General features: G+C 40.0%; 1 protein-coding gene and 1 pseudogene across 8 annotated transcripts in view; both read right to left on the bottom strand.

Annotated features, from left to right (window-relative positions):
* Positions 1-13,765, bottom strand: part of SETDB2 (SET domain bifurcated histone lysine methyltransferase 2) — an 89,374-nt gene that overhangs the window by 27,344 nt on the left and 48,265 nt on the right. For 4 of the 8 annotated variants that reach the window (XM_058685846.1, XM_058685829.1, XM_058685838.1 and 1 more), the window contains 5 exons: positions 13,193-13,286; positions 10,830-10,907; positions 10,136-10,476; positions 7,509-7,597; positions 2,805-6,702 (listed from right to left, as the gene is read on the bottom strand). In XM_058685846.1, the coding sequence (XP_058541829.1) occupies positions 6,585-6,702; positions 7,509-7,597; positions 10,136-10,476; positions 10,830-10,907; positions 13,193-13,286 (720 nt within the window). In that variant the 3' untranslated portion in view covers positions 2,805-6,584. Of the gene's footprint in view, positions 1-2,329; positions 2,707-2,804; positions 6,703-7,508; positions 7,598-10,135; positions 10,477-10,829; positions 10,908-13,192; positions 13,287-13,765 lie in introns of those variants that run through there. The other 4 variants (XM_058685850.1, XM_058685887.1, XM_058685882.1 and 1 more) reach the window with 4 other exon arrangements.
* LOC131485958 (small nuclear ribonucleoprotein G-like) lies at positions 7,606-9,095 on the bottom strand (annotated as a pseudogene).

The raw sequence follows: 13,765 nt of genomic DNA, 5'->3' as shown, positions 1-13,765 counted from the left end.
CACACTGACAGTGCAGAGCTGGTGTGGGATTCTCTCTCTCTCTCCCTCTGCCCCTCATGGGATTCTCTTTCTCCCTCACTCTCTGCCCCTTGCTTGCTTGTGCCCTCTCCCTTTCTCAAAAAAAAAAAAAAAAAAAAAAAAAAGCATAAACTGGAATAAGAATGGGCATGTTGTGGGAAAGGGGTGGCGGACAGCCAAGGTGTAGGATGTTCAGTGGACTTCTTTAAGATATCTATCTCACAATCATACACAGGGATGACCCTCAGCAGGCACATTTGTATTATGTGACTCCATTTCCCTACGCACAGCTGACAGTCCCAGAGGACCTATCTGCCCAACTCTCAGATATACAGAATTCAGAACAGAAGACTTTAGTTCAAACTGGGCTGGTTTCCCTCCTTAGAAAGACATTCCCCATCAGCAACAGAATAGAAGCCAAGCTCAGTGGTACATACAAGCCCACTCATTCCTTCAATAAATTCTTAATAAGAACCTATTAGGCACTACAAATAAAACAGACAATGAGATGAGAGTTTCAACTCTCATGGAACTTTATTCTAGTAGTAGAGACAGACAAGTATTTTTTTTCCTGCTAGTGTTATGAAAAAAACAGAGCAGGGAAAGGAAGTAGAGAGTCATGAGGGAGGTGGGGTGTTCTCTTAAATAGCATGGGCAGGCAAAGCTATGGAGGGACACACTTGAGATTTGAATATGGTGGGGAAGTGAGAAATGTGATGCAAACAGAAAGACCCTGAGGCAGGGGCAGATCTGGGGGCTTGGAGGACCCACAAGGCAGTAAGGGGTAGCAAAGTCATCAAGATGAGCAGGTATGGGATCAGATCAGGACATGGGTTACACTGTAGGCCACGGTAAGAGATTGTTTGGAAGGTAATGAGACTGTTGAAGGGCTCTGTGTAGGAGAATCACATTCGCTTTTTTTTCTTAAAGATCATTTTGGCTGTTGTGCAGTCTTGTCTGTATGAGAAGTTGGAGTAGGGGCCAGATCAGTAGTCCAGGCAGGAGATGATGGTGGATTGGGCTTGGATGGTAGCGAAGGTGCGAAGCGGTCAGGCTCAAGATCTATTCTGAAAACAGAACTGACTGGTCTGATGCATTACATGGGAGGTGAGGGAGAAAGAGAGGCATTGAGGGCAGTGCTAACAGTTTTGGCCTGAGAAACTGGATGAATGGAATGCTGGTGGTTGAACAGGTTTGGAATACATGGATATACGCAGGGAAACAAAAATTCTCTTTGGGATATTCAGTTTGAAATCATTCTAAGCATTGATGAAGTTGGTTATACAAGTCTGGAGTTTGGGGAAAATGTCAGAATGGAATCTCATCTCTAGTAACATTCCATAGGTAACACTAGCTGAATGAAAATATTCAGCCACTTGGTTTAGGGTTGCCATGTGAAGTTTTGAGGCTGGTGCCTCTTCCTGTCATCACCTTTGTATGGAACACCCTTTCAAACTTTCTACCTCTGGTTGCCTCTTGCCATTTAAAACTAAGGGCATCCTCACCTCCATAAAGCTTTCCCTGAACACGAAGTTGAGTTAGGAGCCCCTCATTTGGGCCTCTGTGATGCTTACTTACCAGGTCATCTTCAAGTTGCCTATTCGATTCTCTAAGCTGGGGTCAGTTTAACTCATCTCTGTATTCCCCAAATCTAGCCTTGAGCCTGGCAGGTGGTAGGACCTCTACATCTGTTTAAGTGAAAGGAAGGCGCAGACTCAGACTATTGCCTTATTCACAGAGAGGGTTGCTGAGGATCTGAACTACTGAATGAAAAGGAGATGGTTCCAAAGAGTCACATTCTCTGCAAGAACCTTCCCAACCTCTTCCTGAGACCCAGCTAGCCACTTCTCTTCAGGAAGGGGTCCACTCCGCCTACTTCTCCACTTCTCTGACAACATTGTTTTACAGGTGGGTGGAGCTTCGCGTGGAGAGTAAGCCCACCAGAATTTATGTCGGTTTCCTCTGATGCCTCCATTCCCAGTAGAGTAGGACAGTAGCATTGGGCTGTCCATCACTAGTGGGAGAAGAAAGCGGGACACAACTCTCCTAAGTGAAGCTCCGGGGCTGAGGTCTGGGCTCAGAGTCCCTGCGGAACTGCCCGAAGGTCTGTTGGAGGTGAACGTAGACAAGCCCGGCAAGTTCGGCAAGTTTGCCAGCGCTGCCTGAGGGGCTAGGATGTGGACCCGGGGGCCCCCAAGCGGCCACAACAGTGAGCAGACCCTGGGCCCCGCCCTGTGATTGTGGGGCACTGCATCACCCCCCTCCTATCCACAACTCCATCCCCGCGTGTTCGCGCGCGCACATTACTCACCAGTGGGGTGGGGGAGCTGGTCCGGCGCGTCCTTGGCCAAGGAAGACAACGCTTGCTCCATGGCTGCACCCTCCGTGGCTGTCCAACGGCTGTGCTCCTTGCCTGCACTTCCGGAAGTTCACAGGCAGTTGCAGAGTTTCGTTTTCGTAAAAGCTGTGATGATCCATTTCCCCTGCATAGGGGGAAGTTCTGAGCAAGAGACGCCTAGAGTTTGCAGACGTAGTTCTCATTCAAATAGGAGCTCGCATCTTATCCAGATCTGGTCTGAATCTGAACTTGCTTTGTTTTGTTTTTAAACTTGCAGGCGTTCCCCACCCTGCCCTGACTTTTCCTCTTCAGATTGGGAGGAAAGATGACCAAAACCCGAGATCAGCTGAAGTGACTGCTCTTCTGTTTCTTTAAAAATTGTGTAACACCAAGTCTGGCCTAAATAGTTATGTCATAAACGTAGGCGGAATTAACAGACTAATTCCAGTTGCAAGTCGTAAGTCTTTATTTAGCACCCATGGGGTACACAGCACCATACAAGACGAGGTTTTCAGTGCATGTGACAAATATACATGTAGAGAACACAAATGCATATAAATTACAGATAAAAAAAATTCTGGAAAAGAAGCATGTCATAGTCGGTGGTTTGCTGAGGAATTAAAGGAAAACTTCTGCAGGTCTTGCATTTTGAGGTTTTAAAGAGAAGAAAGGCAAAATTGGGGACAGCAGAAAAACAATATTTAAAAAGATAACTTGGGACAGTCTTGACAAATACAGAAATGGGTTACAGAAGAATGGGGCTCAAAGGGGAGATAAGAGCAGACTCTGGCAGCCAAGTTCTTGCCCTTAAATCAGGAGGAGAGACAAGTATTCCTTGGCAGGCCAAAAACAGTCCATAACAGACCATTAGAGACTTGGTAGCTCAGCTACCTCATGGTGTGGCACTTGAAGAGCCCTTTCCCCCAGTTTATAATCTCAGCCTTTTTAGTGTTCCACTCTTAAGTATGAGTAGACTGCCAAGATCACCAACTGAGGAAAGTCTATAACATGAAAGACAAAGACCAAAGGAAATATACAGTGAAAACAAATAAACCTTTGAGGTCACAAAATATGCAGGAAGAATATAGATATGAATGTGTGTGCACACACTTAAACCTATATACATGACACTTTCAAGAAGATTTGATACTGCAACCATGAACCAAAAATAGGATGCTATTAAAGAAAAATTCAGAGAAGAGAGCTCTAGAAATTAAAAATATGAGACCAGAAGGGGAGCCTGGGTGGCTCAGTCTGTTAAGCATCCGACTTCGGCTCAGGTCATGATCTCACGGTTTGTGAGTTCGAGCCCTGTGTCTGCCTCTGTACTAAAAGCTTGGAGCCTGCAGCCTGTTTCAGATTCTATGTCTCCCTCTCCCTCTCTACCCCTCCCTACTCATGTGCTTGCTCTCTGTCTCAAAAATAAATGAAACATAAAAAAAAAAAAAAAAAAAGAGACCAGAAAAATAAAGCACAATACATCTATATTGGAAGATTCAGACTGAGGAAATCTCTCAGAAAGTTACAGCAAGAAGACAGCTGAAAATATATTTTGGGGAGCCTGGCTGGCTCAGTTGGAAGAGCATGTGACTCTTGGTCGCAAGTTTGAGTCACACACTGGGTGTAGAGATTACTTAAATAAATAAATTTTTTAAAAAATGAAACTCTTAAAAAGAGAGAGAAAAGAAAATTAGAAGAGAGTCAATCCTGGAGGTCTAACATCTGAATAACAAGAATTCTAGAAATAAAGAACAGATTAGGAATCATTAAAGAAATGGTTCAAGATGATTTCCCTGAACCGAAGGACAAAGTTTTCAGATTGAAAGATCCCACCAAGCACCCAGGATGAAAGATGAAAATGGACTTCACCAGAAAGGAACACTGAGACAAAGATAATTCTATCAATTTCAAGAGAGATTAAAACTGGTCATATATATAAAAAATAAGGAACAGAATGACATCTGACTTCAGTAGTCATCCTGGAAGCCAGAAAGGAGACGATTTTAAGACTTCATAGCAGCAGCACTGGAAGCTAGCAGATGCCTTCAATATTGTGTATGGAGGCTACTCAAGAATTCTATACCCTGATAAAATAGCAATCAAGCGTACAGGTAAAAATAACATAATCAAACATGCACAGTCTCAAAATATTTACCTCTCGATTTTCCTTTTCAAAAGCAACTAGGAAGAATATGTCCTTCACCGATATGTGGGAATAAATCAAGGAAAAGGGAAATAATGGAATTTAACTGGAAATAGATCTGACATAGACAAAGACAATCTCTAGGACACTGATGGAAGATGAGAGCTGTGAAGCAGATCAAGATGTTAGGACTTCTGCACAAAAGTATTTCCCATACTGATTAAGTATCTTCACTTTCAGTGTACTACCTAAAACATCTTTACTGTGAATAAATGGACTTAACTTTCCTCATCTGTCTGGAGGCTGTTTGTTGGCTTGTAACTTTTGCTCCTCTTCCTAGTTCCTAGGTTTCTCACTCCATAAAACAATTTCAAGTTAAATTTTCATCTAGTTTAATATTTTTAAGAAATTAAATTGGGTCCAAACTTTGAACAGGTTTTTTTTTTTTTTTTTTTTTTAATGTTTATTTACTTTTGAGAGAGAGAGAGAGAGAGAGCAAGCGAGTGGGGGAGGTGCAGAGACAGAAGGAGACACAGAATCCGAAGCAGGCTCCAGGCTCTGAGTTGTCAGCACAGAGCCCTACGTGGGGCTCGAACTCAAGCTGTGAGATCATGACCTGAGCTGAAGTCGTACGCTCAACTGACTGAGCCACCCAGGTGCCCCGAACAGGTTTTTTTTTTTTTTTTTTTTAAATATTTTTGAGAGAGAGAGAGAGAGAGAGAGCGAGAGAGCGAGCACGAGAGCACTGCAAACTGGGAAGGGGCAGAGAGACAGAGACAGGCTCATAGCACAGAGTCCAATGCAAACTTACTAAGTATGAGATCATGACCCGAGCTGAAGTCAGATGCTTAATGGACTGATCCACTAGGTGCCCCAAACTTCAAATAGGTTTTTATTTGAACAGTAACCAAACTAAACCCAGAATCAAGTACAAAAGAAAAGAAAAAAAGACATAAAACCTCTCAAAAGCCAGAACTACTTTTAATTACTACTTTTTGAGCTGGTATTCCTGTTCTGGTTCCAAGGGAGAAGTTCCTGGCAGTCAAATGTACATCTTTGTTATGGGTAAAATTAGTTTTGACTCTTGGAGATTCCCAGTCCTCTTTCTGCTCCATGATAAGGGCTGGGTAACCCATAGCAGAGTAACTCCCTTTTTCTCAACAAAAACAATTTGCACATCATACACAGGAGAATTCAAGCAGCTGTTCCAGACTTTACAATTGAGTAGAACTGCCTTGTTTTGTTGTTGCTGTTGGTTTTTTTTAAAGTGAAATTCTTGCCCAGCACAATCCCTTCTGGCTTAAGTAAGACACTAGTTTTGTAAGTTTTGCTAGTTTCTAAGTTTTGTTTTTCTTATGGCTCTCCTCTACTTAGAACAAAAATATTCCAATTCCTCCAGGTTTCTATTCCCTTTGTTTCTTGTCTGTGTTTGTACTGGAGAAGTAAAGAGAACCTATGGAAAAGAAGTTTCCTCTCAAAGTTTGCCAAAACCTTCTCCATCTTAGCACTCAAATGGTTTGACGGGGCAGAGTTGCAAGGAGCCAGACAGAGCTTCTCCAACTAGTGTTAAAATATTGGAAGTGATATGTATAAGTTAGTTCTTACATATTCCTCAGGCTCTGTTGCCCACCTTATGGCTTATAATGATAAATTATTTGCCAAGAATTAAACAAATTTTGTAAGTAACAATGTGAAATTTGGCCTTTTGGGGGCATAAACTCAATAATCACAAAAGTAAATACCATCAACTGAATTCTATTGTGACATTTGTTTCTCTTAATATATAATTTACAAATAAGTTACAAACTGTATAATGGTATTTCATATAAAATATACACTTCCATCCCACTCATGTAAAGTTGAACAGCAGAAAGAATAAAGAGATAGCCTATGTGTATGAAAATGTCCTTATTTTGTTTCTAGCATTTTAAGCCACACAAATGAATTCCTTGACAAGGGTAAACTGAGAGGAATTCTCTTGATGGATCACAACCTAAGTTAATTCCACTGATGACTGAAAGTTTCTTGCATGGCTCTAATTGCAGCGTGATATGCTAATTTCTTCAACAGGCATTAGCTACAAATTTATAATATTTTCTTTCTACATTTATTAACCCCACACTGGCAGAGGATTTCTTTCTCAGGCACAGTCCCAGCTTCATACCCATAATCCCATGTTAGTTCTGTTCTTGCTTTCACATACCTAGAAAGTAGAAATGAAAAAAGTAAACAAATTACTCTGAGTAACTACCAAATGAACCAAATTTATTATATCAATTTCTTAGTAACATTATTAAAAATCTTCAACCACCATCCACCAGTTAGGAATGCTCTTTTATTAAGAATAATCATTTGAGTTTTTTTTAAAGATTTTTTTAAAGTGTATTTATTTATTGAGAGAGTGTGTGAGAGTGCGCGCGAATCAAGGAGGGGCAGAGAGAGAGGGAGAGAGAGAATCCCAAGCAGGCTCTACACTGTGAGGGCAAAACCTGATGAGGGGGTCAAACTCATAAGCTGTGAGATCATGACCTGAGCCGAAGTCAGACACTTAACTGACTGAGCCACCAAGGCATCCTAATCATTCGAGTTTTATTTCAAATCTACTAAAATCCTAAGTAAGAAGAAACTTGTCAATATCCCAAGAAAGGAAGTGTTTTACAAACAGTGGAACCTAGTGACATGAGGAGGTTTGTGGTACAAGGCCTGTGGTGTGATAGTTGGGGGGTAGTTCTGACTTAAAGAACTAGTTAAAGATATTCTATATCACTTATTCCCTGAATTGAGCTGGACAAGACCTGCCATTGTCAGCCCTTTCAGGCATTAATTCTCAAAGGAAATAAGAACTGAAATTTTAGCTGTTTAAAATTTTATTGACTAGGAACAGGTTGGGATAAATGAATATTCTAGGGTACCAGATATTAGGGGCTGTAAGCACATATTTTCTTTTATATTTTCCTATTGTTATTTTTTACAATTTCAAAATTAAATCACATAAAAGAAGTTTCAAACCTGTTGGTGAAGAATGCCACCAATGGAAAATTCCTGTCACGTGTTTCTACAAAAACATTCTGTACCAAAAGATTTGGGCAACAACTATGCTGTTAAAATAAATAAATAAACACAGAGGTTAGATAAAGAGTTTGATACCTCGTTTTTGAAGCATTAGAATATCATTCTGTTTCTAGCACATCTCACTTATTTTCCTTTCTTTGTTTTTGCTAATATGCAAAATATCAGAGACTGTAATTTTGTTAATATTAGGAACCCAATCGGAAAAGCTCTGTTCTGACATTCTTATCCTGCTGGTAGAAATGCAAAATGGTACAAACTTCTAGAGAAGATAATTTGTCAATTTTGTCAATATTATAAATGCATTTATCCTTTGATTCAGCAATCCCCTATCCGGGAGTGTATTCTACAGGTACATCTGTACATGTATCTATGTGTAAGATTATTCACTGAGCATTGTTTCTAAAAGTTTAGAAACCCAAATGTCTTATCTAAAGAGGATTGGTTACAAAATAAACTTTGGTATATCCATACAATGGAACCCTATGCAGCTATAAACAAAAACAAACAAAAAGAAAGAGAAGCTCAGTGTACTGATATGGAAAGGTCTCCAGAGTATATTGTTAATTAAAAAAAACAAGGCATAGGACAGTGAATATGCTGTTATGTAAGAAAGAGGGAAAATAAGAATATTTATATTTACTTGTATTTCCATAAAAAAACACTGTAAGAATACGTAAGAAAGTAATAAAAATGATTTTACATATAGAGGGTAGAGTAGGGACAAGGTTAAATGAATGGAGGCATAGTTATTTTTTAGGGTATTTTTTTTTTAACAGGACAAAAAAGGTTAATACGAAGAATGTATGTGACCTGAGTTTTACATGATCATCAAACAGACCTTCTAGAAAGGGAACATATGTAAGCAACTGACATCTCTGCTGAATACAACCGTTATCCTTGTTCAACGCTTCTAACATGATATTATTTTCTCTGATTACCACCATTCCAATATTGTTCTATTGTCCACTAGCTCCCATCTCCATACATTCATCTATTCCCAGATTCACAAAAAGACCAAATCCCAGCAATTTTCCTTGAATATGTCTGCCACCATTCAATTCCAATGATAACTTCCTGTCCACATTTTTTCAGTTGTGCCAGTAAGCTTTACTCATCGTGCATACATACAGGCTCAGAGTTACCCTGAAACAGAATTCTGTTTGGCTGTATGTATGTATTCTGTATGGCTGTTTATTTATTGATATATTTGCTTTAATTTTATTTCCATTTTAAAATCACGAATGTATTTTCTTTTTCTTTTTTTTTTTAAGTTTATTTATTTATTTACTTAGAGAGACAGAGAGCAAACATGCACAAGCAGGGTAAGGGCAGAGAGAGAAGGAGAGAGAGAGCATCCCAAGCAGGCTTTGTACTCTGCACTGAGCCCAACATTGGGCTCAATCTCATGACCATGAGATGAAATCAAGAGTCAGATGCTCAACTGACTGAGCCACCCAGGTGCCCCACAAATGTATTTTCTATCTTAAAAAAAAAAAGGAAGGAAGGAAAGAGGGAAGAAAAAGGGGAGAGGAGAGGAGAGGAGAGGAGAGGAGAGGAGAGGAGAGGAGAGGAGAGGAGAGGAGAGGAGAGGAGAGGAGAGGAGAGGAGAGGAGAGGAGAGGAAGACAGATTAATTCTATTTTTCCACAACAAGAGAGTTTTTCCAAAACTCAGGTTGTGTGCTAATTGGGAGAGGTAAAACCAACCATATGGTTCTGGTGCAGCCACTGTCAACACAGCTGACAGGAAATAAAGCCATGACAGTTCTTTGTTGGGGACCCTTCTTTAATGGCCCCTTAGTTATGTTTAATGGCATCTGACATGTTTGGCAACAGTAGAGAAGTAGTCAAAGTGGAATAAAGAACAGCAGTTGGGGACAGAGGAAGAGAAGAAAGGATTCTGTTCCTTGTTAACCAAGTATCCTCCTAACTAGGTGAAAAAGAAGCCAAATAAACAGATCACCTAGCAAGGAAAAGGCTATTTTTTTAATGTTTATTTATTTTTGCGCGAGAGAGAAACAGAGCACGAGTGGGGGAGGGGCAGAAAGAGAGGAAGACACAGCATCAAAACAGGCTCCAGGCTCTGAGCTGTCAGCACAGAGCCTGATGCAGGGTTTGAACTCATGAGTAGTGAAATCATGACCTGAGCTAAAGTAGGACGCTAAACAGACTGAGCCACCCAGGTGCCCCAAAAGCTGTTTGTTTTCAAAGATTTGCTGACTTTAGGTTGGGCAGGGGAGGGGGGGAGCGGATGGGAGGGTGGGGGAGGCTGGGTTGGGCCTGCAGGTCAGAGAGGTGCTGAGTATTAAGGAGGGCACTTGTGATGAGTACTGGGTGTTGTATGTCAGTGATGAATCACTAAATTCTACACTTGAGACTAATATTGCACCGTATGTTAATTGGAATTTAAATAAAAACTTGAAAAAGAAAAAAGATTTTCTGACTTCAGAATCTTATTCTCTTTTGATGGCAGGTCAATTACATATGACTGCACATAAATTTCAAACCATTCAAAAAAGCACAGAAAAAGAAGTTGTTTAGAAATGTGATCAGCCCATATACTCACATTAAGGAAGCGGCCCACATTTCCTTCTTTTGTGGCATCCAATAAAAACACATTCCCTTTATTGAACTTCTTTAGAGAATCAGGTGAAGTGTTCTTGGTTTCGCTTGGGAACTCTTTATCACAAAAGACCTGCTGGTTTTGAAATGCTGGAGATCTTTCCCCTTGGGGCTTTTGTATTTGAGACTTGAATTCCTTTATAATATTCTGATTATCCAGTGGGGTTGCTTGGTTACATCTTCCCCCTGATGGTATTTCTTCTCTACATTTGGTTATATCTATCACATCTGATTCAATCAGCAGACTGTTTTCAGTGTCTTTAACTTGGTAAGAGCTTGAATCCTCTAAGAAACATTTTAGAAGGAAGTGTCAGCAAAGATACTTGGTTAAGCAACAGTCCTGAGATTAACATACTAATTAAATGCTGGCTGCTTTAATTATCTCTAATTCTTACAATGTATGAAGATAGATAGTACTCCAACTTTACAAATGAAACGTTGAGCCTCTGAGAGGGTAAGAGATTCACCTGACTGGCAATAACAATGAGAAGTGGGGTAAGAAACCAAGAACTGTCTCAAATATTTGAGAAATGTCTAGCTCCAAGTCTGCCTTCTTTATACTACCTTTTTATGAATGTACTGCTTGCCTCCTGTTACTATTAGTGTATTTAATCTCTACTACTCATAAACTGACTTACCTCTCTTCAACTCTGGAATCTCTGTTTCCATATATTCTAAACACCTGTAACAGTGGGTGTTTAGGGAGTACTCTAGGCCTGTAGGACAACAATGAAAAGCCTGAGAAGACCTGCTGGCATTACCCTCTACAAGTCCCAAGAGCAATAACTGTATTGCTGGGGGTTGTGTACACATTAGTGTTTGGTGGTTCTGCTACATGACCACTCAATAGTTACAAATTTTTAAGCAATAATACCTGAGAGTAAGATACGCTGCCTTAATCATTTTTTATCCAATAATGGAAATTTTTTTTAGAATATTCAAAAGTGTGAATCCTTGTCAAACAGAATAAGTAAAATCATTTATTCTTTAAAAGTTACTGTGTCACCTAACTCAGTGGCACAAACAAATTGTTTCTTTTAATGGTTTTGATTTAATCATTACTGTTACTGGCTGCTGTTCCTACATGTTCTCATATTTTAATCATAGGTTCCATGTGAACCATAATAGTACATAAATGATTTTTATAGTGCCTGCTATATATTAACACTATAGCAATCAATGAAAATAACAAAAGAACCAAAGCAGTAGTATTCATTATGGCTCACAGGCATGAAATGGTGAAGGAAACCGGAATATGCCATCCCAAAATATGCTTCTTTGACATAAGATTATTTTAGACTAACAGCGATTAAGCAGCATATGCAGGAAAAGCTCATTTCCCTCCCCTTATCTGTTTAAAAGCAGTACATAAATTTACAAAGGTGTCCCTCCTCCTACTAGGAAGGACAAAAATTAGTGACAAGAGACAACTTTACACTTTCATGAGCCTGGAAACCAAACCAGTGGAATCTACGTAACAAACTTTACTAACTAGCCTTTATCCACTATTGGTTTCTCACATATTTACCTTCCCACAACTTGCTGCCACTAGAGACTCAAGGTCCTTTTCATTTGTCCTGTCACCCTTCTGAAAATTTATTGCTGTTGTTTTTTGAGAGAGAGAGAGAGAGAGAGGAGAGAGAGAGGAGAGAGAGACAACACAACCAGGGGAGGGGCAGAGAGAGAGAATCTTCAGCAGGTTCCATGCCCAGCGTGGAGCCCAATGTGGGGCTCGGTCTCACAACCATGAGATAGATCATGACCTCAGCAGAAATCATGAGTCGGACGCTTGACTGAACCACCCAGGTGCCCCTAAAAATTTACTGTTCTTTGGCTAAGATGCTAGATAAGCCACAGTTCTAAGCTACTTCTTTGTTACTCATCTCTAAGTACTCCCAGGTGTTATATGTATGATACACATGGTAATAGTGATACATGGCAATACATTTCTTTTTGCTTTTCTCTTGTCAATCTAATTTACAAGGCCTCACACAGCTAACCTAAAATGGGTAGAAGAGATTTTCCTCCCCTACAATTATAGAATAATTATAATACATAAATATCCTTTGTGATAGACCTTTTCTGTCAAGCAGCTGCCTCGCTCCCTACTCCCAATCTCCATCCTTTAAGACCAGGTTAGGAGTTGGGGATACAGATGCAAGGAAGCTCAAAGAGAGAAGAGGCAATGGCTGGTTATTTAAAAAGGGTCATCTTTCAGCAGTATCCCTCTGTGAGGGAGATAGTGAAATGCAAAAGTACCAAAATCCAGGTCTGTCAAGTTGTAACATGAAATCCAGCAAGAATGGTAACATTCAAAGACAAGCACTCAGAATAGCAGTATTTTTGCTCTGTGCTGAGCATCTCTGCAGCAGTGTTGGGTGGAGTACTGTAGAATGATGTATCTTTATTGTTAAAGAGTTAGGAAATGGCAGCTTTGGACAATGCTTCCAAAACCAAAGATAACACTGTGGACTACGTAACTCAGAGTTGTCTCTACCCCACTCCTTCCTGCCATGCCTCAGATCACTGTTGGCATACAGACTAGAGGTTGGCAAACTTCTTCTGCAAGGGGACAGAGAGCAAGTATTTTAGGCTTTGTGGACCATATGGTCTCTGTCCTGACTATTCAGCAATGCTGACATAAATCATCAGAGACAATATATAAATTAATGAGTGTGGCTATGCTCCAACAGAAGTCTTTATGGACTCCAAAATTATAATTCCATATAATTTTTGAGTGTCACAAAGTATTATTCCTCTTCTCATTTTTTTCCAGTTATTTAAAAATGTAAAAATTATCATAGCTCATGGGCCATACATAAACAGATGGTGGGCCAGATTTGGTCCACAAATTGTAGTTTGCCAACCTCTGATATAGACAAGAAGTAACTTATATAATGAATGCAACTTGTTTAAGTCTGAGAAAATGAGCCACAGGTATTGAGCAGGACAGACAAAACAGCAGAAGACGCAGGCAATCACAGAGTGAAACAAAGCCTACTTTTCATCTCCTTGGCTTTGGAGTTCAGATGTACTTGGGTCGGTTTAAATCCATCATTATCTTCTGAGGTGACAGACTCTGAGGAAGTAAATCCCTTAAAAGAGAACAGGGAAGAGGTCTTTACTTTCTAGCTCAGGAAAAAGAATTTAATTTAGCAGTTAGCCCACTTTCATCAAGTGTCAATCTTCATAGGCTGTAGCTACCAGATTAGTTTTGAAAGCCTCAAAGCTGATATCATAAGGAATCTCTGGAGTGATGGCACCCTTTTGGCCGTGTTCTGCTTCTAGGCACTTTAGTAAACCACAGCTATAAAGACTTTATCAAGACTGTCAAGACATTCTTTAGGCATTAAAATTTAAAATAAAATTCTAATACATCCATCTGTATCCCTCAATTCTGATACCAGATTTGGCTTCAACTGTAAGATGTGCAAAGACAAAAACACACTTTGGCTAGTTTTTACTTCAAAGAGAAGGTTAAGGGAGTTGCCTATCTTTATGAGTTGTAGACACTGCAATCACTTCATATGGTAAGGGTAGCTGTTAAAAAGGGCATATACTTAACACCATACTT

This window comes from Neofelis nebulosa, chromosome 1 (genome assembly GCF_028018385.1).
Source record: "Neofelis nebulosa isolate mNeoNeb1 chromosome 1, mNeoNeb1.pri, whole genome shotgun sequence".
Classification (NCBI taxonomy): Eukaryota; Metazoa; Chordata; class Mammalia; order Carnivora; family Felidae; genus Neofelis; species Neofelis nebulosa.
Note: the sequence above shows the minus strand (reverse complement) of the source record. Positions and strands in the feature narration are given on the sequence as shown.